Source organism: Salvia hispanica, unplaced genomic scaffold (genome assembly GCF_023119035.1).
Source record: "Salvia hispanica cultivar TCC Black 2014 unplaced genomic scaffold, UniMelb_Shisp_WGS_1.0 HiC_scaffold_528, whole genome shotgun sequence".
In the NCBI taxonomy this organism is placed as follows: Eukaryota; Viridiplantae; Streptophyta; class Magnoliopsida; order Lamiales; family Lamiaceae; genus Salvia; species Salvia hispanica.
Window position 1 is genome coordinate 1 of NW_025952276.1, and position 24,000 is coordinate 24,000.

The 24,000-nt window shown below is 37.5% G+C and overlaps 2 protein-coding genes across 2 annotated transcripts; both read right to left on the reverse strand.

The window, feature by feature from the left end:
* Positions 1-218: 218 nt before the first annotated feature.
* Positions 219-1,240, reverse strand: LOC125199515 (4-coumarate--CoA ligase-like 9). Its single transcript, XM_048097506.1, has one exon. The coding sequence runs from the start codon at positions 1,105-1,107 to the stop codon at positions 253-255; it is 855 nt and encodes a 284-aa protein (XP_047953463.1). The 5' UTR covers positions 1,108-1,240; the 3' UTR covers positions 219-252.
* A 9,508-nt stretch (positions 1,241-10,748) lies between these two features.
* LOC125199514 (acetolactate synthase 1, chloroplastic-like) lies at positions 10,749-12,970 on the reverse strand. The gene has a single exon (XM_048097505.1). It carries the CDS (start codon positions 12,940-12,942, stop codon positions 10,981-10,983), a length of 1,962 nt encoding a protein of 653 aa, XP_047953462.1. The 5' UTR covers positions 12,943-12,970; the 3' UTR covers positions 10,749-10,980.
* Positions 12,971-24,000: the final 11,030 nt, after the last annotated feature.

Below are 24,000 nucleotides of genomic sequence, written 5' to 3' on the forward strand. Positions count from 1 at the left end.
TTTATATATTAGTGTAGTTTTTCATAATAAAACGTGACTTGAAATAAGTTGGTTATATAAGTGAAATGTAACCGAATTGACAAAATATGTCTTTTATTATTCTAGGAATGAGGGAGTATAATATAATTATTTGGAATATCATTGATTTAAAGAATTAGAAATAAAATTGAAATCACTATTTAAGTCAGAATTGAAATGTCAATGACACTTTTTTCTATCACCAATTGATTTTAAAATAGAATCCGTAGATTTTTATCTGTACCTTTCCACCGCTTCCAGCATTTTGACGAAATCGAATCTCTCCATGAGCACCACGCTCTCCCCCAGCGCCGCCGCCCTGATCAGCATGAAAAATCCAAACACATGAAACAGCGGCACCGTCAGAATCGACACCGGGTGAGGAGCACTTTCCACCTCATCTTCACCCAACTTGTTGTGATACATCCCTGCCACCAGCGCGATCAGATTCCGGTGAGTCAGCACGACTCCCTTCACCCTCCCCGTGGTCCCGGAGGAGTAGAGGATCGCAGCCGCAGCAGACTGATCCACCACCGCGGCCGCGACTAAGCTCGAATGCGACGCTGATTCGCATTGGAGCATGGAGAGGAACAAGGGCGAGTCAAGGATGATAATGGGAACATCAATTTGGGGTAGTTTGTTGGTGGAGTCGGCGGTGGCGAAGATGATGGCGGGGCGGGAGAGGGAGATTTGGTGGGAGAGGTCGGAGGGGGAGGAGAGGGGGTTGGAAGGGGAGACGACGGCGCCGAGGGAGAGGAGGGAGAAGTAGAGAACGGGGATGTGGAGGGAGGGAGGGGAGAGGATGAAGGCGACGTCGTTTTGGGAGAGGAGGGGTTTGAGGGAGGCGGAGAGGGAGGACACGTGGCGGAGGAAGGCGGAGTAGGTGAGGTGGCGGGCGGTGGCGGCCTCGATGAGGAAAGGGGTGGTGGAGAGGGCGGAGGAGGAGGAGTGGAGGAGGGAGAGGGCGTATTGGAAGATGGAGAGGGGCTGAGACGGGGGAGGCAGAGGGACGGCGGGGCGGAGACTGTGGTATGTTCTGGTTTGAGGGCAGAAGCCATTTTGGGGGTTGATGGAGGTTGTTTCAGCCATGGATTGAGATGGTGACAATCGGGTGGGAATTGTGACAGCTTACCACAATATTTATTCATGTCAATATATCCATCCGCCATTAAATAAGTGTTTCCATTTCATCCATCACTCTTTTACTCCCTCTGTCCCGCAAATCATTTTTTCTTTTGGGATATTTATCATGAGCCAGTCATTTTTCTTAACAAAAAAATATTATACCGTCCACAATTATAAGTTCCATTTGAGATTGACACGAATTTTAATAAATATTACAATGGAAAGTGGTAGAAAAAGATAGTGTAATGTGAGACCTATTTTTATATACTCCCTATGTCCTATTTCATGCGACACATTTTCTTTTCGCACGTGTTTAGAGAAAATCATATAATAAATAGTTAAAATAAAGGGGAAACTAAAATAAGAGAGAAAATAATATAGATGAGACTATCCTCTACATTATTTTTTGTCTTACTTTACTTTCTTTTGACTTTAACTATTTATTAGTATGATTTTCTCAAAACACGTGAAAAAGAAATGTGTCACATGAAATAGAGATGAGGGGAGTATTGAGTAATTATTGAGTATGCTGTTTCTACAATATTTGACTTTTGGCAAATATTTCCAATCCCACATCGGTGGGGAAATGAAACTTGGGGGGTAAGTTGCCTATAAAAGGAACTCCCCCCCTCATTTGTTATGTACCTCACATATTGTATTCTCTTCTCCGTTTAATATGACGGGCTCTGCTGAGGGTGCTCAGAGACATAAACAATTTGGCCGAATTCTGTTATCAAAGTTTCGGGTGTGTTCTTTCTTAATTATTTATTTTGTTCAGCATTTATTTCTGGGTTTGCTTTTCTGCTGTGATATTTTATTCAATATTATTTGCGGGTTTTGTTGTAGTGTTTGGTACACCGACTAATAAATTATGTTTGGAATTTGGTAATTAAGAGAGGACAGTGTCCCCACCAGTCTTTCCAGAGAATTTATTTGGGGAAGTAATTTTATCGAGGTAGACCCCATTGGGTTAACTCTAAAATTACTGAATCGGTTCATTTCACTATTTGAGAGAAAATTTGCCCGGTTTTCTCAACAAGTGGTATTAGAGCCAAGGTTCGTCCTTGGTTCTCTTTGTCTGTAATATTGAATACTTTATTTTGAGTCTGTAATGGCGGGTAATGATCAAGAAGTCAAGGCTAGTTCTTCGTCATCGTGGTCAAGGTTTCCACTGTCAAATATGAAATTGACGGTGGAGATATTTGATGGTACTGGCCATTTTGGTATGTGGCAGAGAGAGGTTCTAGACTCTCTTTTCCAACAGGGTCTTGACATTGCCATTGAAATAAAGAAACCAGATTATATAGATTATAAAGATTGGAGTACCATAAATCGGTTAGCTTGTGGAACAATTCGGTCGTGTCTGTCCAGGGAGCAGAAGTATGCTGTCAAGAATGAGACTTCTGCACATAGATTGTGGAAGACACTGGAGGACAAATTTCTGAAGAAGAGTGGTCAGAATAAGCTCCTTATGAAGAAAAGGTTGTTCCGTTTTGAATACCGGCCAGGTACCACTATGAATGAACACATTACATTGTTTAATCAATTAGTAGCAGACCTGCTAAATTTAGATGTGAAATTTGAGGATGAGGATCTAGCATTGATGTGTTGTCGTCTCTTCCTGATGAATTTGAACATCTGGAGACCACATTACTCCATGGTAAAGAGAATGTGTCTTTGGATACTGTATGTTCTGCTTTGTATAGTCATGAATTGCGAAAGGCAGATAAAATGAAAGGCAAAGCAGTTACAGATGAAGCATTAGTGGCAAGGGGTCGTCAACAAGGCCGATCAAAGGAGAGAAGAGGAAGGTCCAAATCGAAAAGACGAGCTGCCAAAGATGAGTGTGCTTTCTGTTATGAGAAAGGACATTGGAAGAAAGACTGCCCAAAGTTGAAGAAGAAAGAAAAGGCTTCGCAGGATGCAAATGTTGCTGAATGCAAAAATGATGCGGAGTCGGATTGTTCTTTTACTGTTTCACCTACAACATCGCATCCAGACGAGTGGATATTGGATTCAGGTTGCACCTATCATATGTGTCCCATAAACGAGTGGTTCTTTGATTTCGAAGAACTCAATGGCGGACTTGTTTATATGGGAAATGACAGTCCATGTAAGACAGTCGGGATAGGCTCAATCAAGCTGCAAAATCAGGATGGATCCACCAGAATTTTGAAGGATGTGCGGTACGTGCCCCAGTTGAAGAAGAATCTCATCTCTTTGGGGGCCTTAGAATCTAAAGGCCTAGTTGTGATGATGCGAGATGGAATTCTTAAAGCAACTTCAGGAGCATTGGTGATGTTGAAAGGCGTGAGGAAGAACAATTTGTATTACTACCAAGGTAGTACAGTTGTTGGGACAGTAGCAACCGCAACTTCGAGTAACAAGAAGGATGCAGAAGCGACGAAGCTTTGGCATTTGCGATTGGGACATGCTGGTGAGAGATCATTGCAAATTCTCGCCAAGCAAGGATTGCTGAAAGGTACGAAGTCTTGCAAATTAGAGTTTTGCGAGCATTGTGTTCTGGGGAAACAATGAAGAGTGAAATTTGGCACTGCAATCCATAATACCAAGGGAACTCTGGATTACGTGCACTCTGATGTGTGGGGACCTGCCAAGACTCCGTCACTTGGAGGTAGACACTATTTTGTCACTTTTGTTGATGATTTTTCCAGAAGAGTTTGGGTGTACACTATGAAGAGCAAATATGAAGTCGTTGGGATTTTTTCTAAAATGGAAAGCTCAAGTTGAAAATCAGATGGGGAGGAAGATCAAGGTTCTCCGATCAGATAACGGTGGAGAATACAAGGGTGATCCTTTCCAAGATGTATGCCAGGAGTGTGGCATAGTTCGGCACTTCACAGTGAGAAATACACCACATCAGAATGTAGTGACAGAGCGTATGAATCGAACACTAGTGGAGAAAGTTCGTTGTATGTTGTCTAATGTTGGGCTAGACAGAAAATTTTGGGCTGAGGCCCTCACATACGCTCAACACATTGTCAATCGTTTTCCATGTTCTGCCATTGATGGCAAGACTCCTTTACAAGTATGGTCCGGTAAACTTGCAACTGATTATGATTCTTTGCGCATTTTTGGTTCTGTTGCATATTATCATGTCACTGAATCAAAATTGGATCCACGTGCTAAGAAGGCTTTGTTTATGGGTTTCAGTGTTGGTGTTAAAGGATATCGGTTATGGTGTTTGGAGTCTAAGAAGACAATTGTAAGTAGGAATGTTACCTTTGATGAATCTTCCATGTTGAATAAGGTAAATCCAAATAGTAGTGATACTTCGCAGCAGGTGGAGTTCGAAGATGCAGTTGTGATCCCGACTACGAACACCACAAATGACTCTCCTACGGAAGAAGAAGAAGAGTCAGATGATGAAGAGGTTCCACCCCAAGAACCTTCGCAGCAATCAGAGCCAATCAAGAACCTTTGGAGCTGGCGCTTGACTGTGCCAATATGAAAGCACCGCGAGTCGGTTTGTTTGGATGGAGAAGATTTGTGTCCGGTGGGATTTGAAATTTTGCCAAGGTGGAGATTTGTTGAATATTGTCTACAATATTTGACTTTTGTCAAATATGAAACTTGGGGGGGAAGGGGGTAAGTTGCCTATAAAAGGAACTCCCCCCCCCCCCATTTGTTATGTGCCTCAAATATTGTACTCTCTTCTCCGTTTAATATAATCGGAGACGTAGGCAATTTGGCTGAACTCCGTTATCAAAGTTTTGGGTGTGTTCTTTCATTATTATTTATTTTGTTCCGCATTTATTTCTGGGTTTGCTTTTCTGCTGTGATATTGTATTCAATATTATTTGCGGGTTTTGTAGTAGTGTTTTGTACACCGACTGATAAATTCTGTTTGGAGTCTGGTAATTAAGAGAGGACAGTGTCCCCACCAGTTTTTCCAGAGAATTTATTTGGGGAAGTAATTTTATCGAGGTAGACCCCATTGGGTTAACTCTAAAATTACTGAATCGGTTCATTTCACTATTTGAGAGAAAATTTACCCAGTTTTCTCAGCATATACAGTAGTACAAAATAGAGAGTAAACTAATGAATATAATCAAATAGATCAGTGGAGATTGCATAATTTAATATACTAAAAAAATGACCCTTTCCAAATCATATACGTCTGCATAATGTAATTATTAAATATTCAGTTCATCCATAAAAATAGTTTTCTTTATGAATTATATGAATTTTAATGTAGAGATGAGAAAAAAGTAAATATAAAATGTGAGAAAGAGAAAAAATAAGAGAGAGAGGGGAATAAGTAAATGAGATGGAAGAAAAAAATTGATAAAATATGAAGAAAAATTTTATTTTACAATAAAATTATTTTTTTTTGAATACGAGAGAAATAGTAATATAAGATTATTTTTCAGTGGTATGAGGGTGTATATATCAAATGAATTTACTAATATTAAAATTCGATGTATTGGACTATTGGTATATGATCATGCACTAAACTGTTTTACTTGTATGCTTGTAATATAGTGAAAGATTCATAGTATTTGCTTCGACTCGTAATGAAATTTTTTTAGTGTTCTTAAAATATGAATACTTACCGAAGTTAGATGTCACCTAATACCGTAAGGTTATGGGATCAAATTCTGGACTTCTCTACTTTTGACAGTAAAGTGTAAGAAGTGGCTAAGAAAAGGATACGAATCAAGGTTGGCAATGGGGCTTCTACAAAGTTTTGGCTTGATAAGTGGACTGGGGGAGATATACTTAAGAGGATGTTCCCGAGACTGTTCTCGATCTCTACACATCAACATCGTCTCATTGGAGATATGGACACTTGAGAAATAACCATTTAGGGTTCGTTTGGTAGCTATGTCATGTTTCGACTAGACATGATACCATTATGATAGTAATCATAGTTTCGATTAGTTAATTTACATATATTGGATGTTTGGTAGATTAAGATAATTGTGAGTTATCTTATTGTAGTGTTTGGTACAATAAGTCACAAGTAAGGATTAAAATTATGATTGTCAAAATTATCCTCATTAGTTTAAGTTAATTACTAAACTATCATCATTTTACCCTAATTATTCCTATAAAATCGTTTTGTTTAAAATTAACATCTTTTCAAGCTAAACTCCTTACAAAAATTAGCATCTTTATATCAAAAAACTTATATTTATTTTGGTATTCTATTTTTGTGAGCATTAATAATTTTGGACAAATTTTATGAATAATCAATTATTATTTTGGACAAATTCTATATGAAAATATTTTATCAAGTACCAAATTTTATATGTTCAATTTTTTTGAAGTTTAAAGCGTTTGTGGATTGAACAACATCGTATATTTATGTTCAAAACAAAAGCAATTGCCTTCAAGTATTACGTAATTATAAGTATAATATAATATAATGTAAATAAAGTAATATAATGAGAATATAATACGATTTAATGTAAAGTAATATAACGAGAACATAAAGTAATATAATGAGAATATTATAATATAATATAATGTAAATAAAATAACAAAGTAATATAATTAGAACAACAAATTGACATCAACAAAATTCTTAATATGATTTAATAGGAAAATGACGTCCTTCAATACAACAACTAAGTAAAATTGATGGGTTAGAAATTTTGATGGGTAAAATTGTATTTTGCTAACTTAACTAGGCTTCCATGATAAATAACATAAGATTTTGGGTAGTTACAAATATGACTAAAACATAAGATTTTCAGTGGGCTTTGTGCGGGCCGGAAATAAAACACGGGCTACTATGTTTGGTAACATAACTACCAAACACACAAATAAACCCAGATTAATCTCTTATCTAGGCGAAACATAGCTACCAAACGGCCCCTTAGTGTGGAAGTTTACTTGGAGAAGAAACTTGTTTGTTTGGGAGGAAGATTTGATCGGAAGTCTTTACTTAGCCATGGATCATATGTCCTTGAATGAGAGCGAACGCGATAAAAGAGTTTGGATCTTCAATAAATCTAAGGTCTTTTCTGTTTCTTATTTTTGTTTGCAGATTGCTCGTATGATGGGAAATGACAACAATCAATTTTTCCATGAAACTTTGGCGTGGCGTAAAGTTGCCCCACCACGTGCGCAACTCTTGGTGTAGTTTATCTTTTAGGAGCGACTCAATACAAAAGACAAATTGTTCCATTTTGGGATCCCTGGAGTTGAACATAATCTATGTGCTTTTTGCAAAGAGGAACCAGAGACTATCGATCATGCCTTTTTCGGAAGTAGGTGCTCAGATATCCTTTGGTATTTTGGTTGCAGTTTTTGAAATCTATCCGTTTGCATGCCCAAGGACCCAATTTCGTGCTTTCATAGTTGGATGAGCGCACCTTTCTTCAAGTTTGATAGAAAGCTATGGCCCTCTCTCTTCTACGTGATAGCATGGTCCATTTGGTGGCTTAGGAACAAAGTTGTCTTTGAGAAGACGGTCCCAAATTGGGAAATGGAGAAAAGGTTACTACTTTGGAGGGTAGGTTCGTGGATCAAAGGGTGGTGTCCAAAATTTCCCTTTATATCAGGGAAAATGTACGAGGTCAAGATTAGAAGATGGTTGGGCTACAAGCTTAGAACCAAGAATGCAATCAAAGATCATTGAGGAGGTAACCTTCTTCTTGCATTCGACTAGTTGTTTTGTGCTTTGTTGTGCAGACTTGCTTGTGGTATGAGTTTGTTGCGTGTTTTGTGTACTTCCTTTGAGGTCTTTGTGCCCTTGTATGATTGGTTGTTAGTTTAGCGTTGTTGAAATATTGTTAATGGAGAATGTGGTTCACCTTATAAAAGCAAAAAACTTGCCAAACATAGAGGTGGACTAATTTTGTGGAACGAAGTAAAATGCAAAAAAGAAGACTATTGTTTGGTAATGGACGGAGTCTATCGAAGTATGATGCATATTACTCTTGGTATTAGCTTTTCCAGCGTGGGTTTGTAACACCGAAAGAAGAAACCTTAATATTAGCGTTAATCCATGCCACCTATTTTTCAATTCTGGAGCCACCACTGACACCATGCATACCATACTTGTGCATGCAGAGCTGATGTCGGTCGTACACAAATTTGGTTTTTAATATGAACTAGTATCAACCTCGTGCGTTGTACAACCTATTGAATTTTATTTAGGGTTAAGTATCAATACTATAAAATGATTTTATAAATTCATAAAAATATCATTGTATGAAATCTGAAATCATAAATATATAAAATAAAAAGCAATTATTAAAAAATATAAAATCAAACAAAGAAAAAAAAATACTAACACATATACCGAATGAGAAACAATATTATTATTTCAAGTTCTAAACTCATAAAACCAAATAAGTTTATAAACTAAAAATTGCACAAAAATCACATATCATTAAATCACTTTCAGATCTATACTACAAAAGATCAATCACAAACACATGCCAATAAAAATAATGTATAAATACAACAAAATAGCATGGAATATACAACCGATATCAATATGCATGCATTTAGCCGGAAAAAAAAAACTGGTTGCATACCCTAAGGCCATGTTTGGTTGCCAGGATTCTATCTGGGAAAGTAATCTGATTCCTTAAATTTTGAATTTTGTTTCGTTTTTTAATCTAATTGGGAAAGTAATTAGAATCCGAAAACAAGGAAAGTTAGTACAACTTTCCAGGATTCTGAATCCTAACTTTTCTTAGGTATTCTTTTTCCCAGTTTTAGGATTCTTACATATTTAAGCAATATAGTATAGTTTTATTATTATTATTATTATTATTATTATTATTAATTACAATGTTTTAAAAATAATTTAAAATTATAAACCATACCTTAATTTCACTATAATAAATAACTATAATTAAAATTACCCTAATTATAACTATATTTTATAATAATTCATAATAGTAATTAATAATTTAAATATAATTATATAAATTAAATAATAAATAATAAATATTATATTTTATAAATTAATAATTAATCAATAAAGTCATAGTGCAATTTTAATTTATAAAATTTATTCAATTATAATAGCCGTAAATATTATATTTATTATTATAATAAATGAGTATAATATTCTATTCTATGTAACTATAATTATAATTATATTATTATATTTTATGATGGATAATCCATATTTAAACTATCCATCGTAATAATAAATATAATAATATAATAATTATTATTTATAATTAATAATTTATTAAAATTTTTACAATATTATTCTTTTCTATAAATAAAAAAATAATAAGTATATTTTTAATTTGGTGTTTAAATTAAATATAATTAAAATCTTGATATTTTCCAAACACAGAAAAGTAAAGTTACTAGGAATCATATTCCTGGGATTCATTTTCCTAGGAATCATTTTCCTTGTCAACTTTACTTTCCCGCCAACCAAACATGACCTAATAGTATTCCCGCATCGCCTACTTCCCGTGTAGTTGCTACCACCGATACCACGTCCAGGAAAGACAAATGAATAAGAGCTGTCACCAACCTAATATTCATATACATGAAAAAATTATACATTCGACACTTCACAATAGTACATGAAGAAAAGGGAAAAAAATCACATAATTAAGCTCGACACTTCAAAACATAAATCACTTCCACCATAAAGACCTGCAAGGAGAATAACATAAACAATAGGAAGAAGAATTTGAAAAGGCTGTGTTCATGGACGGCCACAGCAAAGAGGGCCACCCCGTCTGCTACAGCGGCTACGACGAAGATGAAGAGAAGAGAAGAAGATTCTTGAGGTGGAGGGTTCGGTTCATGGAGAAGAGTGTGAGAAATTTGGATTTCAGACATGGAGGGTTTCCACCATTGTTCAAGTCAATGACCTCAACAACTCTCCCGGCTTCAACAGATGGGAGCTCATTGAAGCTTTTCAGGATAATTATCCTGAATTTGTTGCCAAACAGGTTAATGGAATCTCAAAGTTAATAGGTTAGTGGATAATTGAGTAAGTGGCAATGAATGTCATTAGAAGGTAGCTAATCATGAAAAAAATAAAGAGTCGTATCAATATTTCATTTAGATTAAATAATACAATATTTAAATTTAATAATATAGTAAGTATATTAGAAAAATCTTTTTATATTATCAATGACATTTATGTAATTATTTCTAAAACTCCTCTTTTATATATTTATAGATAGATAGCAAATGTTTTTTACACTATAAATGTTTTTTTAGGCTTAAGATTTAACTAGCTTAGGTATGTAGTTAATAAAATAGTACGAAAACTGTATAACTAGATTCTGAATTACAAATATTTAATTAACAAATTTATAATGAATTAATGCATGATTCATTTGTAAAACAGAAAAACGAGAGATACAAGAAAAAAGAGAACTATATTGATAATTTCGAAACTGAGCACTACTTAAAAGAGGAAAGACGTAACACTCAATAAAATTTAAAATGTATAAAACTCAAAATTGGTCCCCTATATTAATCTAGAAAAAAATACATTCAAGTGTGATAGCTTCTGATGCCAAACAATACGAATTGGTCCAATTTTAATTTTCACAGTTCCGTCTAATACTAACAATCAAATGCATTTTTCACCGAATTAGTAGCATCTTAAAAGGCTACTTAAAACATAATGTAGAGGAGTATGATAACTAAACTTTTGATGCATTTCACCATACATAAAAACAATCAATCCATGCACTAAAATCTTACATACATAGATAACATTATTAGTTATTACACCCTAGATCAAAAGTACATTATCATCACACAGCTACCATCACACAGCTACCATTACACTGACAACAGAAACAAGCAATACCTCTTCCTGCTTGATACTCTTTATAAGCTCTGCTACAAAGCATAACCTCATCTACCTCAATATTTAGTTCTTCCGTCGCCTTCAGTGATCACATCTTTAAAAGCACCGCCACTCGGAATCATAGGCAGCACGTGCTCTTGATGCGGGACAATCACATCCAACAAGTACGGGCCGGGGGTGTCCAGCATCTTCTGCAATGCTGCCCTCAGATCTTCCTTCCTAGTCACCCGGGCTGCTGGTATGTCGCAGGCCTCTGCGAACTTGAGCATGTTGGGGAATATCTGCGACTCATCCGAAGGGTTTCCCAGATAAGTGTGGGCGCGGTTGGCCTTATAGAAACGGTCCTCCCATTGCACCACCATGCCCAGGTGCTGGTTATTCAACAGCATTATCTTGATCGGAAGGTTCTCCACTCTTATCGTGGCCAGCTCTTGGACATTCATCATGAAACTCCCATCGCCATCAATGTCCACCACGACAGCATCAGGCCTCGCAACAGCAGCTCCAATGGCTGCAGGAAGACCAAATCCCATCGCGCCAAGACCAGCTGAGGTCAGCCACTGCCTCGGCCTATTGTACTTGTAGAACTGCGCAGCCCACATTTGGTGCTGCCCCACGCCCGTGCTAATGATAGCATTTCCCCCTGTCAACTCGTCGAGCATCTGAATTGCGTATTGAGGGGGGATTGCATCTCCAAACGTCTTAAAACTCAAGGGGTATTTGATCCTTTGCTCCTTCAACTCATCCCTCCACGCTGAAAAGTCGAGGCTAACACCACCACCGTGCACTTTATCCTCAAGTATCGAATTCAACCCCTCAAGAGCCAGCTTGATATCAGCACAGATCGACACATGAGGCTGCTTATTCTTCCCAATCTCAGCCGAGTCAATATCAATGTGAACAATCTTAGCCCGACTAGCAAACGCCTCGAGCTTACCAGTCACACGGTCGTCAAACCTAACCCCAAACGCAAGCAACAAATCACTCTTGTCCACTGAATAATTAGCGTACACAGTGCCGTGCATCCCCAGCATTTGCAAGGCGAAATCCTCATCCGAACCAGGATACGAACCGAGCCCCATCAAGGTGCTCGCAACCGGAATTCCAGTAAGCTCGACGAATTTCCTCAGCTCCTCACTCGAATTCAAACAACCCCCTCCTACATAAAGCACCGGCTTCTTCGATTCGGATACTAACCTAACAATTTGTTCCAACAACATCTGGCAAGGGGGTTTAGGCAATCTAGACAAATAACCACTCAATCGCATAGGCTGATTCCAATTCGGAACAACCATCTGCTGCTGAATATCTTTAGGAACATCAATCAGAACAGGGCCGGGCCTACCGGATCGGGCTATAAAGAAGGCCTCTTTCACAATTCTAGGAATATCATCAACATCCAATACGAGATAATTGTGCTTCGTAATTGACCTAGTTACCTCCACAATTGGGGTTTCCTGGAAAGCATCGGTGCCAATCATGCGGCGGGGGACTTGGCCGGTGATGGCGACCATCGGGACGCTGTCGAGGAGGGCGTCGGCGAGGCCAGAGACGAGATTGGTGGCGCCGGGGCCGGAGGTGGCGATGCAGACGCCGGGGACGCCGGAGGCGCGGGCGTAGCCCTCTGCGGCGAAGACGCCGCCCTGCTCGTGGCGGGGGAGGACGTTGCGGATGATGTCAGAGCGCGTGAGGGCCTGGTGGATCTCCATGGAGGCGCCGCCGGGATAGGCGAAGACGTCGGTGACGCCCTCGCGCTCCAGGGCCTCGACGAGGACGTCGCTGCCCTTGCGCGGCTCGTCGGGGGCGAATCGGGAGGGGAAGGGGGGATCCTGAGGTTGGGTGTTGGTTTTGGGGGAAAATAGGACGTTTGAGATTTGAAGGTGGCGGCGGCGGAGGGGGGAGGGGGCGGAGGGATGGGGGGATGGAAGAGTGAATCGTGCGATGAGCTTTGGTTTGGTTAGGAGAGAGGTGTTGTTGGTGATTGCTGGGGAGGCGGAGGTGGAAGCGGCGGCCGCCATTGTCGACGGTGTAGGGTTAAACTTCAAATTCTGGGGAGGAACAGATATGAAGGCAAGTCTTATTAAAAGTGCGGAGAGTATCTGAAATGACGCAAATAACCTTGCTGATGGCTTTCAACTACATAATTTCTGGCTGCTGCTACTAATCAACCTCAACTTGCATACTAGTGTCGATCTAAAACGTTGTAGATTTTTGTTCTCATAAATTAATTTGGACTAGTATAAATGTACTATTCATATAGATGGAGAATTACCGTGCTGCCTTGAACCATTTCCAATCATTGACACCAATGTTTTAAAAATCGGACTGGTGAACGAACCGATGTAGCTATTGGTTCACGGTTCAACTGGTCCGACCGGTTGAACCACTGGTCAGACAGGAATACTGTAGCAACACACTTATATAGTTAATTAAATAATATATTGTGCAAATAATTAAAATAATATCAGTAATAAACAAAATTAACAATTATAATGCATTGTTTTGAGCATTCGTAACATAAAATATCAATAATCCTACAATCTATATAACTTTCTCCACCGAAAAGATGCTAGAACAAAACTTTTTCTAAATATTATACCACTGTACTAGTTGTATATTTTTACTATATAAAATTTGTTATCAAAACCTCAAGTCCTCAACTTATTTATTCAATAAAAAATTTGAAAAGTAAAGAGTAAAAACATGTTGGTTAAACGGATGGCAGATTTTAATTTAAAAAGAATAAAAATTTAAAAATACATCTTAACTAAAGGAGCGAATATTTTGTAGTAGTACTTAATAAATTAGTACAGCAGGAATAGAAATGTTGTATCCCACATCGATGAGTAAAGGTTGATTCATAGCTTGGAACTTCTATAAATAAAGCACAATTGCCAATTACAATGTTTAAAATAAAAGTTAAAAGCTTTAAACTGGTTTAACTGGTCATCGGTTTTCGGTTGAATCGGGCGGTTTGAGCGGTTTAAAACGGCCCGATAGTGGAACGGTTTTATCGTCTAAATCGGACCAGATAAGGCGTCGGTTCGCGGCTGACCGGTCCGACCGTCTGGTCTGAACTGGTTTTTAAAACACTGATTGACACCAAACTCAAATCCACTTTTGTTGAGTATACGTTACATAAAAAAGTAGTTTTACTCCAACTATTTAGATCAAATTTAAAATTTATACTCTCTTCATTTCATAGTTCATAGTAATAGAGTCATTTTATTTCCTTCACTCATTTAGAGAGAAAATAATGTACATTTCATAGTAATAGAGTCATTTTATTTCCTTCACTCGTTTAGAGAGAGAATAATGTACAGAAAGACTTGTCTAGCCACGTACCATTGTCATATTCATTTGCATCAAACAACATAATAGACCACTGAAGGATATTGTATGCTAGCACATCATAGATTAAATATAATTTCTCTCACTACCCCTCGATGCTCAATTATTTCGTTAACACAAGGCACAATCGTGAAAAAAAATACTGTAGTAAGTGGTTTACTACCTGTTTGCAATGTGCAACCATGGTGCAGAGAGGCTTCTCCACCAAAACATGTTGGGATTTGGGGTGGCTTATAATTAATAATATCCATCAAGATTTCATAGTGAGTCTTGTTTGGGGTTGATACAATCACTACATTACACACTCCGCTGTCCAACAACTCCTTGTGAGACAATAAAATACTTTCAGAACAACAATCAATATAGAATCTAAACACTCAAACAAAACAATCTAACAATGTATATACCAAATTCTATTCTGTCGTACCAATGAAAAAGAAACTCAAAAAGAAAATAACTCGCATTTCATCAATCAATTTAACCAAAATGAATTTTTTTTTTTAAGAAAATAAGGTTGAAAGCATGTTGCGATTGCGACTTTTTATGCCAACTGACGTCTTATATTCAAATATGAGTTCACATCTTACAAAATCCACACTACACACATATGTATAAATGAAAATAGCATGTCACGGGTGACTTATTATTCAAATGGATATCCTAATATCACATATGGCACGTGGCATGTTAGAAATAGATTCCATTCGTACGGACGACGCCATCATGCATTCGGGTTATATGAAGCACAAGAAGTAGCATTTGTTAATCTAATTGTTCCTTTACCATTCGTAAATTCGCGATCAGAGGTGTTTCCCACATCGTCGAAAAGTTTGCGTGGATTCATCTTACCCTATTGTTTACCCGCGGCCGAATAAGATTGTCCACACATGTGTGCTTTACCCGAATAAGTTGTCTCATCAAATTTTGCTTCCACAAGTATGTCGGATATGGTAATGACCACGTCATTATTGTCCTGCTTCAAATCTTCACCATCGATCAATATTTGCATATGTGATGCACTATTTATTAGCACTAAATATACATGCAAGTATACAGGGTAGATCTAGTACCGGGTTGTCGAACACGGGGAATAAGATCACCAATTGGCTACCTTCTACTAAGCTTCTTTTACTATTTGGAGAACCATAAAATTTTTTGAAAACAATTAAATTGAAAACAGAAAGCGGATGAATGCAGCACAAACTAGAGGTCGAATAAATGAGATAAGAGAATTCCAGGGATGTGCATTCACAACTATGGTTATACAAATTCCTACTGCAATACCCTAGCACCAGTGGCGGACACAGGTGGAGGAGGTGAGGGGCTTAAGCCCCTCCCAAACCATTTATTTTTAATAAATTTCTATAATAAAAATTTTCAAACTCTTTAGAAACGTATATTCAGCCTTCCCAACTTAATATCTTTGGGGTTTAATGTGAAAGAGATTTAATGGGAGGAGGGGCTGAAAAATAAATTCACAGAGAAAATTTCGGCAATGGCTGCCGCCGCATGAAGTTGGGATGAGGAAGAAGATGAATTTTAATGAATATAATAAGAGTAAAGGCCAAAATTGGTCCTGAACATATGACCATTTTACGTTTTTGGTCCAAAACATTATCTTTTGGATTTTTTGGTTCTGCACACTTGGAAATTTAATCATTTTGGTCTTCCGTCAACATTTCCGTTAAAAACTAACGGTCAACGGATTTAATCACGATTTTGACCAAATTAAACTTTTAATTCAAATTTTTTACTCCCTAATCAATTCCCTAATTATTTTTACACTTCAATTCCATCTTCTTCCTTCCACTTAACATCATCCAAAAATCAAAAGGTGATATTACTCATTTGAACAGAACGCAAACATAAAAAAAAGGTAAAATTGCAGAAAATATCGATAGGCCAAGATCTTCAACACCAAATCGAACTACCAATTGAAAAAAAAATCCCCAAAAGATGGGTTTTTTAAAGGAAAGATCCAAATTTGGAACTAAAAAAAGTGAAATACGATAAGGAAAAACTTAGATCCAGGAATTAAGTGATATCACCCATCTAGAGAAGAAAGAGGGAACGACTGAGATTGCACAGCAAAAAAATCCATGGTCATCTCCCTCATCCTCACACTCTCTCTCTCTCTCTCTCTAATAATCTAACCCCATTCAGTCATGTTAAAGGGGTAAAGCTGAAACACACCCTCAATTACGAGCTCCTCGCCGCCCTCGTCGACATGGCTGCCGTCGCCGCCTATGTCAGCACCCTCCGCTACCACGTCGTCCCCACACGCCACACCTTCGCCGATCTCAAAAACCTCTCCGCCCCCTTCTTCGACACCCTCCTCTCTGACTACGCCGTCCTCATCGGCAAATTCCGCGACGTCCACGTCTCCACGGATCGGGCCTCCATCGGCCTCATCGTCGACGGCGTACAGGTCGCCTACACCGATCTCTTCGTCGGATCTAGAATGGCGGTTCACGGAATTGACGGAATTTAAATAACTAGAGTTTGAGAGGAAGAGGAAGGAAGAAGATGAAAGATGAGAGGAGATGAAGGAAGAAGATGAAAGATGAGAGGAAGGAAGAAGATGAAATTGAAGTGTAAAAATAATTAGAGAATTAATTAGGGAGTAAAAAAATTAGAATTAAAAGTTTAATTTGGTCAAATTCGGTCGTTGACCGTTAGTTTTTAACAGAAATGTTGACGGAGGACCAAAATGATCAAATTCTCATATGTGCAGGACCAAAAAATCCAAAAGATAATGTTTAGAACCAAAAATGTAAAATGACCATATATTCAGGATCAATTTTGAACTTTACTGATATAATAATAATAGTTGTCTTGGTCAATCCCTACTCCCTAGGTGGCACGTTTACTACTAGTATGAAATTGAAAAGTGTAACTATATATACATTCTAAAATTATTAAAACAATTTTTAAATTGTTTCCTAATTAGACACTAACACTTGTTATTCAAATGAGAATTATAACTTCAATCGGCGAGGTGAGGTCAGTTTTTTCATTTTGTCATATTCCATCCTTTTCTAAAGGTAAGATTTTAGAAAATTTTAATACAAAATTAATAAATAAAAAAAAAAGAAAAAGTAATAAAATTAATATTGATGAATTATGTAGTCTATTTTCTAAAATTGAGAACTTTTACTTTTAGAAAATAAACTAAAAAAGAAAGAATTTTATCTTTAGAAAATGGAGGGAGTAGTTCACAAAATCACATTGTACTCTCTCCGTTCAAAAAAAATAGAGCACAATTACCATTTTTGGTCGTGCACAAAATATAGAGCACATTCATTTATGGAAAGTTTTCAACAAATAATAACCCTACACATCATTCCACTAACACTATTTCTCACTTAGTTTTTCTCCTTCTCTCTTCTCTCTTACTTTACCAATTCTACATTAGAACCCGTGTCATACGCAAAACAAATTGCTCTATTTTTTGTGGACGGGGGGAGTATTAGATAATTATGCATTTTTATGTAGATATTTATTGCTTTCGGAAAATAAACACAACTAGATTAATTTTATATATCATATATTTATGCATTAATTTTTTCTATTATTTTGATTTTTTATAATATATATAACACTTTATTCGTCCATAAAAAATAGTCTCATTTGTGAGTGACACAGAGTCTTAGTGAGAAACTAATAAAGTAAGAGAGAAAGAAAAAAATAGATAAAGTAAAAGAGAAAGAGAGAATAATGGTTAAAGTATGAGAATGAAACTTTCCATTTTTAAAAATGAGATTAGTGGACATCCCAAAATAGCAAAGTGACACTATTTTTCATGGACGATCGCGTATGAAAAATTTTAGTGAAGCCCCTACCAAAATTTATTTCTGCGTCCGCCACTGCCTAGCACAGTTTATACTTCGATAGGACGAGTTACATAAGTTCTGCCCGTGCGGTACAAGCGTAGATTACTAACACTAAGGTTCTCAATCCTAGATTCGTAACTCCTAGAAGCTCCTAAGACCCTTGAAAAGTCCTCGCTCTCAATTAACAGTGCCGTTTTAAGGGAATCTAATTGTAGTGTCTATTAAGTGGATCTAACTAGTCAACCTCCTCTCACGATTATGTAGCAAGTAATAGCAGATCAGCATCGAATGTGTCACTCAAACATGCAGTATTACGGAACAACTTAAGGAAGAAACGAAGTATAAACAAAACGGATATTAAATAGAAAACGGAATTTGTATAAACCAAAAAGAGTTACTAACGCATCCCTAGAATCCTATGAATTTAGTTTGAAGGGAAAACAATGTAAACATAAGTACTAAAGTGATAAAACCCAAAGGTAGAATCCTGTAGCCTTGATCTTCACTTGACTCCGTCTTCAACCTCTTGCACAGTGATGAACTCTCATATATTTTTGCTCTAGAATTGTGAGGCAAAGAGTGTAAAAGGTGTGTGTGAATGAAGAGGTTTAAGGGAGTATATATAGGGAGTAAGTCGAATCCTATGGATGAAAGGAAAAGATTGGCTAATCTTTGTAAAATCTGGAGAAAATTTAATTAAATTCGTGCACCGCCTTTTTGCAGCGGGCCGTTGCGCTTTGGCCAGCGGTCGTTGTGCGTTGTCCGAAGCCTCTGCGGATTTGGGTAGCGGTTGCTGCATGTCCTGCAGCGGTCGCTACAAATTAGTCCAGTGGCTACGGATTCTCTCAAGCGGTCGCTGCACACGTCCCAGCGGTTGCAGGACGTCTTGAACGCGCCAGAATTCTATCTTCGACTTTTTCCTATCTTTTTATCTCAAATATGCACAATTCTCACAAAACATGTCAAAATACCAAAATAGATAAAATATGTGAAATATGGACATGAATTGCGATTTAGACACTAAAAATAGACAAATTAAGGGCCCTAAAATAGTGCAAAATCCGAGCGTATCAATTTGCTTGTAGTCGCATTCGCCATTAATAGTATATGTTCCAACAAATTCAGAATCCTGAAGAGAACATAGTACATATGAAAAATAATACTCCCTCCGTCCCGGCTAAGATGACACATTGCTTAGCCGGCACGGGGTTTTAGGAGTTATTGGTTAAAGTGTTTAATTGGAGAGAGAGAATGTGAGTGTAAGTATTAAAGTAGAGAGATAAAGAAAGATGGATATTTTAATAGGAGTGAGAAAAAATGGTTGAGTGTATTAATTGGAGAGAGAAAGTTACCAAAAAGGGAAATGTGTCATCTTAGTTGGGACAAACTAAAAAGGAAAACGTGTCATCTTAAGCGGGGCGGAGGGAGTACCTTATAACGTGAGAGAGATCAAACACAAAATTATGGTTGGCAATTTTTGGCACGACACGAATCCACACGAAATTAATGGTTTTGGGTTAAAGCTTAATGAGTTCGTGTGCTTATCGGGTCGACCCGTTAAGAACACGAAAATTTCATGTGGTGTTACCCATTAAGAAATAATATTATAATAGTATTAATTCTTATTATTTTCAATACTTATTACTCCATCCGTCCGGCATTAGGAGTTCCGGTAGACCATTTTCATCCGTCCGACATTAATTCCCGGTTAGACATTTCCATAAAAAGTGAAATAAAAATATTATAAAATAAAATACAAAAAATCACTAGTAAAAACACATCCAAAGAATAAAGCAAATAATAATGCAAATGGGTCCCACATTCCATTATCATACACTCCAATTTTTACACACTCAAACATTTCTTAAAACTCGCACCCAACTCAACCAGGACTCCTAATGCCGGACGGAGGGAGTAAATTGACTCGCATATCTCATTTAAATATTTAATCACTCATTTAACTGCGTGACTTCGCCACTCAGCTCTTCACCGTTCTGGTCTTGGAGTTAATTCATCGTCGTTTGCTTTCTGTCCACCATCTCTAGTCGTCAGTCTTTGGAGTTTGTTCATCACTTCTCATATTTTAGTGACTCCTTTGGTTTCCGTCTGTTCTGAAACACGGGCTGATCTGATTTCTCCAGATATAACTTTCTCTCGTTTTTCACTTAATTTTGTCCTTAAATGATGCTTTATTTTAGTGGGCTCTGTGCTTATGTATGAATCAAGATTCCATTACAGTAGTTAATTAGAAACTCTATCTTCCATCTTGTGAGCAACTTTTGTCTTTTTACACGAAATTTGGTTCCTTTATTAACTAGTACTTTTGTTCTTTGCCACGATTTGTTGTGTCATATGCTAATAAAAATGAAATTTTACTACTGTTCAATATGATTATGAATTATACTTATATTTTGTCTATTTGTGGTTTTACCTTTCATATATGAGATTTTTTATGTTTTTTTATGTCAAGTACAACTATATTCATACAATGAGAATGTTACTAGAAGGATACTCCTATTTTGTGTAGAAAGTTCACTAGGAACTTCGTTTGCTGCAAAAAAAGCAATGAGATAAAAAATTTGATATTCAAAATTGGACTAGTAGTTGAATGAAAGATTAGTCATGTCACGTCCGTAGCTGATTAAGGATGATCTAGCTTGGGGGACCGTGATTAAGGGGGGGATAGAAGAAGAGGGGGAAAGAAGTGGGGGAAATAACAAAAGTAAAAGACAGTTGACGATTTAATATCCAATATGAAATGGAGGAAACGGTACTTAACACAACGTGCAGACTCGAGCGATTGTTCTATTCAAATTAACGAGGTCTTAAACAAAATAGAATATATCAGAGTCTTAGATAGGAGAAACGTTGCCTTTAAAAAGGCACCGCGGAAGCAAAAGAACTCGGTTCCATGTTTGGAGACATGAACCTCCGAGAGTTTATTCTTGGTGGATCAACAGCACTCACTTCACCCTGCCACTGCTCAACCTGCACATTTAGAAATACATGCAGGGCTGAGTACAAAAGTACTCAGTGAACACATTGCCGAAATATACACATATACATTTAAAAATTATTGTCAAACCATTATCACAGTAACACTCGGGGTTTTATTGAAAAGATCCGAGCTTACTAAAAATATTCACATTTGGGCCCTTTTCCTGTACTTAGCCATATCTGATCATCTTGTGCCGTAGAGATGGTGTTCTCTCACGGTCACATCAACATTCTTGTGCCGGGAAGGTGGCCACCTTCCTCGGTCACCAGACCTGCCCTCTGGCCATAGGTCTCCTGTGTACACTAGTCCGAGTAGGGACACCACCCTCACTTGGACCCGAATTCGATTCACAAATCACTTGGCCTCACGCCAAAATAAACAACAGATAGGCATCATACAAAACATTTATGGCAAGACAATATTATTTGAAAAAAAGAGCAACGAACATGAGTTCGAGTTTTCACAATCATTTGAAAATAACTTTATTTTTATCCACATTAGTATGTAGGATAGAAAAGTTCACCTTGTACGTCTTCAAGATTTTTAGGTGTTAACTCCTTGCTACTCGGTGTTATACTCCTTGTAAGTTCCCCCCCTTTTTTTTTACGAAAGAAGAAAATAAATGCTGGGCTATTTTAAATTTCAAATAAAAAGATGTAGCAATCTAAGGATGCACTTAACACTATTTATTCCTTCTTTTAAATTCCACAAATGCATCAATTCAGTACATGTTAGTTTACTGATATTAAATTCAAATTTCTCTCTCTGTCTCTTTTTTTTTTCTCCTTTCGCTAGAAGAGGGAACTACACTAATTAGTTAATATGCAACAAAATATTAATTAAAACTTAACATAGGCTGATGAAAGGTTAATATTTCTTCCGAAAAGAGTTATCTCCAAAGGTAGGCCAAGATCTCTTTTAAGAAAAACTGGAGCCTAATTAAATAAATTTTCGAAAATGGGCTTCTAATCACTTTACTAGAACTTAACTTATTCTGTGGGATGGGTTGGGGTGTTTTATTACTCTATAGTCCAAATAAATAAAAGAAAAGACCCACATATAAACAATCACACCTAACCTCCTTCACCACTAAATCCCTAATTCTCCTAACACAATGAGCGGCTCCCTCTTCTTCTCACTTCCGCCGTCACCACCACCATTTCCAGCATTGCTGTCCGCCGCCGTCGCCGGCGGCGGCCCTCTCACTCTCGTTTCTTCTCTCTTTCTCTCGACCACGCTCACACCACCATCGCCGCTGCTGTCGCTGCGCGCGCGCCGGGCCACCATCACGCCCGCCAGCACCGCCGTCCGCCGCTGCCTCCGGATCTTCCCCCTCCTCCCCGATTTGCCACCGTCGCCACAACCCCAGATCTCCTCTCTCGGGTTTTCCGCCGCCGCCACGGTGCATGCACCGGTGGTGGCTCGGCCATAATCTACGCCATCGCTGCCCCTCTCGGCCCTACGCCTACCTACACCGTTCGCCGTCCTCCAGCAGAAAGAGTTCTTTCCCTTATCTTATCTAGATTTTTTTTTCTTCGCTTAAAAAATCGGGTATTTATGGTATTTGACTATATAAATTCGTAAACATTTCGACTTTAGTGAGGGATTTTTGTGTGAAGGTGTCATTATCAGCGACGGAGTGTCGAAGCTTGCTAGAGGAGATTTGGCAGATCACTTCCTAGAGATGAGTTCCAGTTTATGCTTTAGTTAGTTGTTTTAAGACTCTTACTCCTTCTGTTCCATTAGTCTGAGGTTCTAAATATTTGGTATAAGGAGTCATGTGGATCCTGGTGTTGACTAATGCATCTATTATAGTCCTAGGTTTCAAGTGTGAATGTATGTGCATTAAAGAAGGTAAAAAGGTTTGGAGATTACCTTAGTAGGTAGGAAGCAGAAAGTGTTGGTACGACTTGGCTGATCTGGAACACCTACTGTTATTCCTTATGTCTCCTGAAAGTTGTTGCTATGTGGAAAATGTTTGGGGTATGATAGTGATGGGTGGCTGTAAATGGAAAGTTTGAGGTATATATATGTGTGTGATAAGGGGGAGAAGTTGGATAGGTTTACTAGTTTCATAATTGCATATCAGTAGGCTTTCTTATCAAAAATCCTATAGTGATTATGTTATGACAGATATTTGATACGTAAATAAATTCTTGTGAGTGGAGGTGTATCTTTCTTTTATTTGCAAAATCTTAAATAAAGATTTGCATTTAATGCTGTGAAGGAATGAGTATAGTTGCCACCGTAGATTTTGATCATGTGCATTTATTACACATCTCCGGTTGCAGCCTTTGAAAATTCTCAAAGATTTTATAATATCTACTTTTGATCTCATTTCTCTCTCTAGTCCCTTGAAATTCTCTTATTTCGGCTTTTTCTCTACAATATGTTAATAATGATTTCTCTTCCTTCTAACCTATTTTCTTCATGCAGGGATTTCTCATTGAATAGCATTTTACAATCGTGTGGACGTATCAAGCTCCCTCGAGTTGCGGCGCGACTGTGTGAGATAGCTGTCCGTGATTTGCATGTCACTCCATTGTAATAGATTAGGTTTTGAACTCCCCGCATGTGTACTGGACATTATAAACTTTTATTTGAATTTTATTCTTTTACCTTGTAACTTCTCATGTATGCCTTGTGCTGATTCCTAACCAGCACGACGGTCGATTATTCGATACGAGAGGGGATGTTTATTATATCCTAACTACACTAATTTAGAGTTGATCATAACGAAGCTAAGTTTAATAAAAATTTTAATAATAATAATATCATAAATTTGTGGGTCGTTACAAAAAGAGAGGAAGAGAAAATAAAGTATGTGAGAATATAAATATTTTGCCAAAAAAAAAAAAAATCACTACACAACTATTAAAGGAATACAACTCAAC

What these genes read in the sequence shown, in the direction of transcription:
- LOC125199515 (XM_048097506.1), bottom strand. Translation starts at nt 1,107, where the DNA reads ATGGCTGAAACAACCTCCATCAACCCCCAAAATGGCTTCTGCCCTCAA.
- LOC125199514 (XM_048097505.1), bottom strand. Translation starts at nt 12,942, where the DNA reads ATGGCGGCCGCCGCTTCCACCTCCGCCTCCCCAGCAATCACCAACAAC.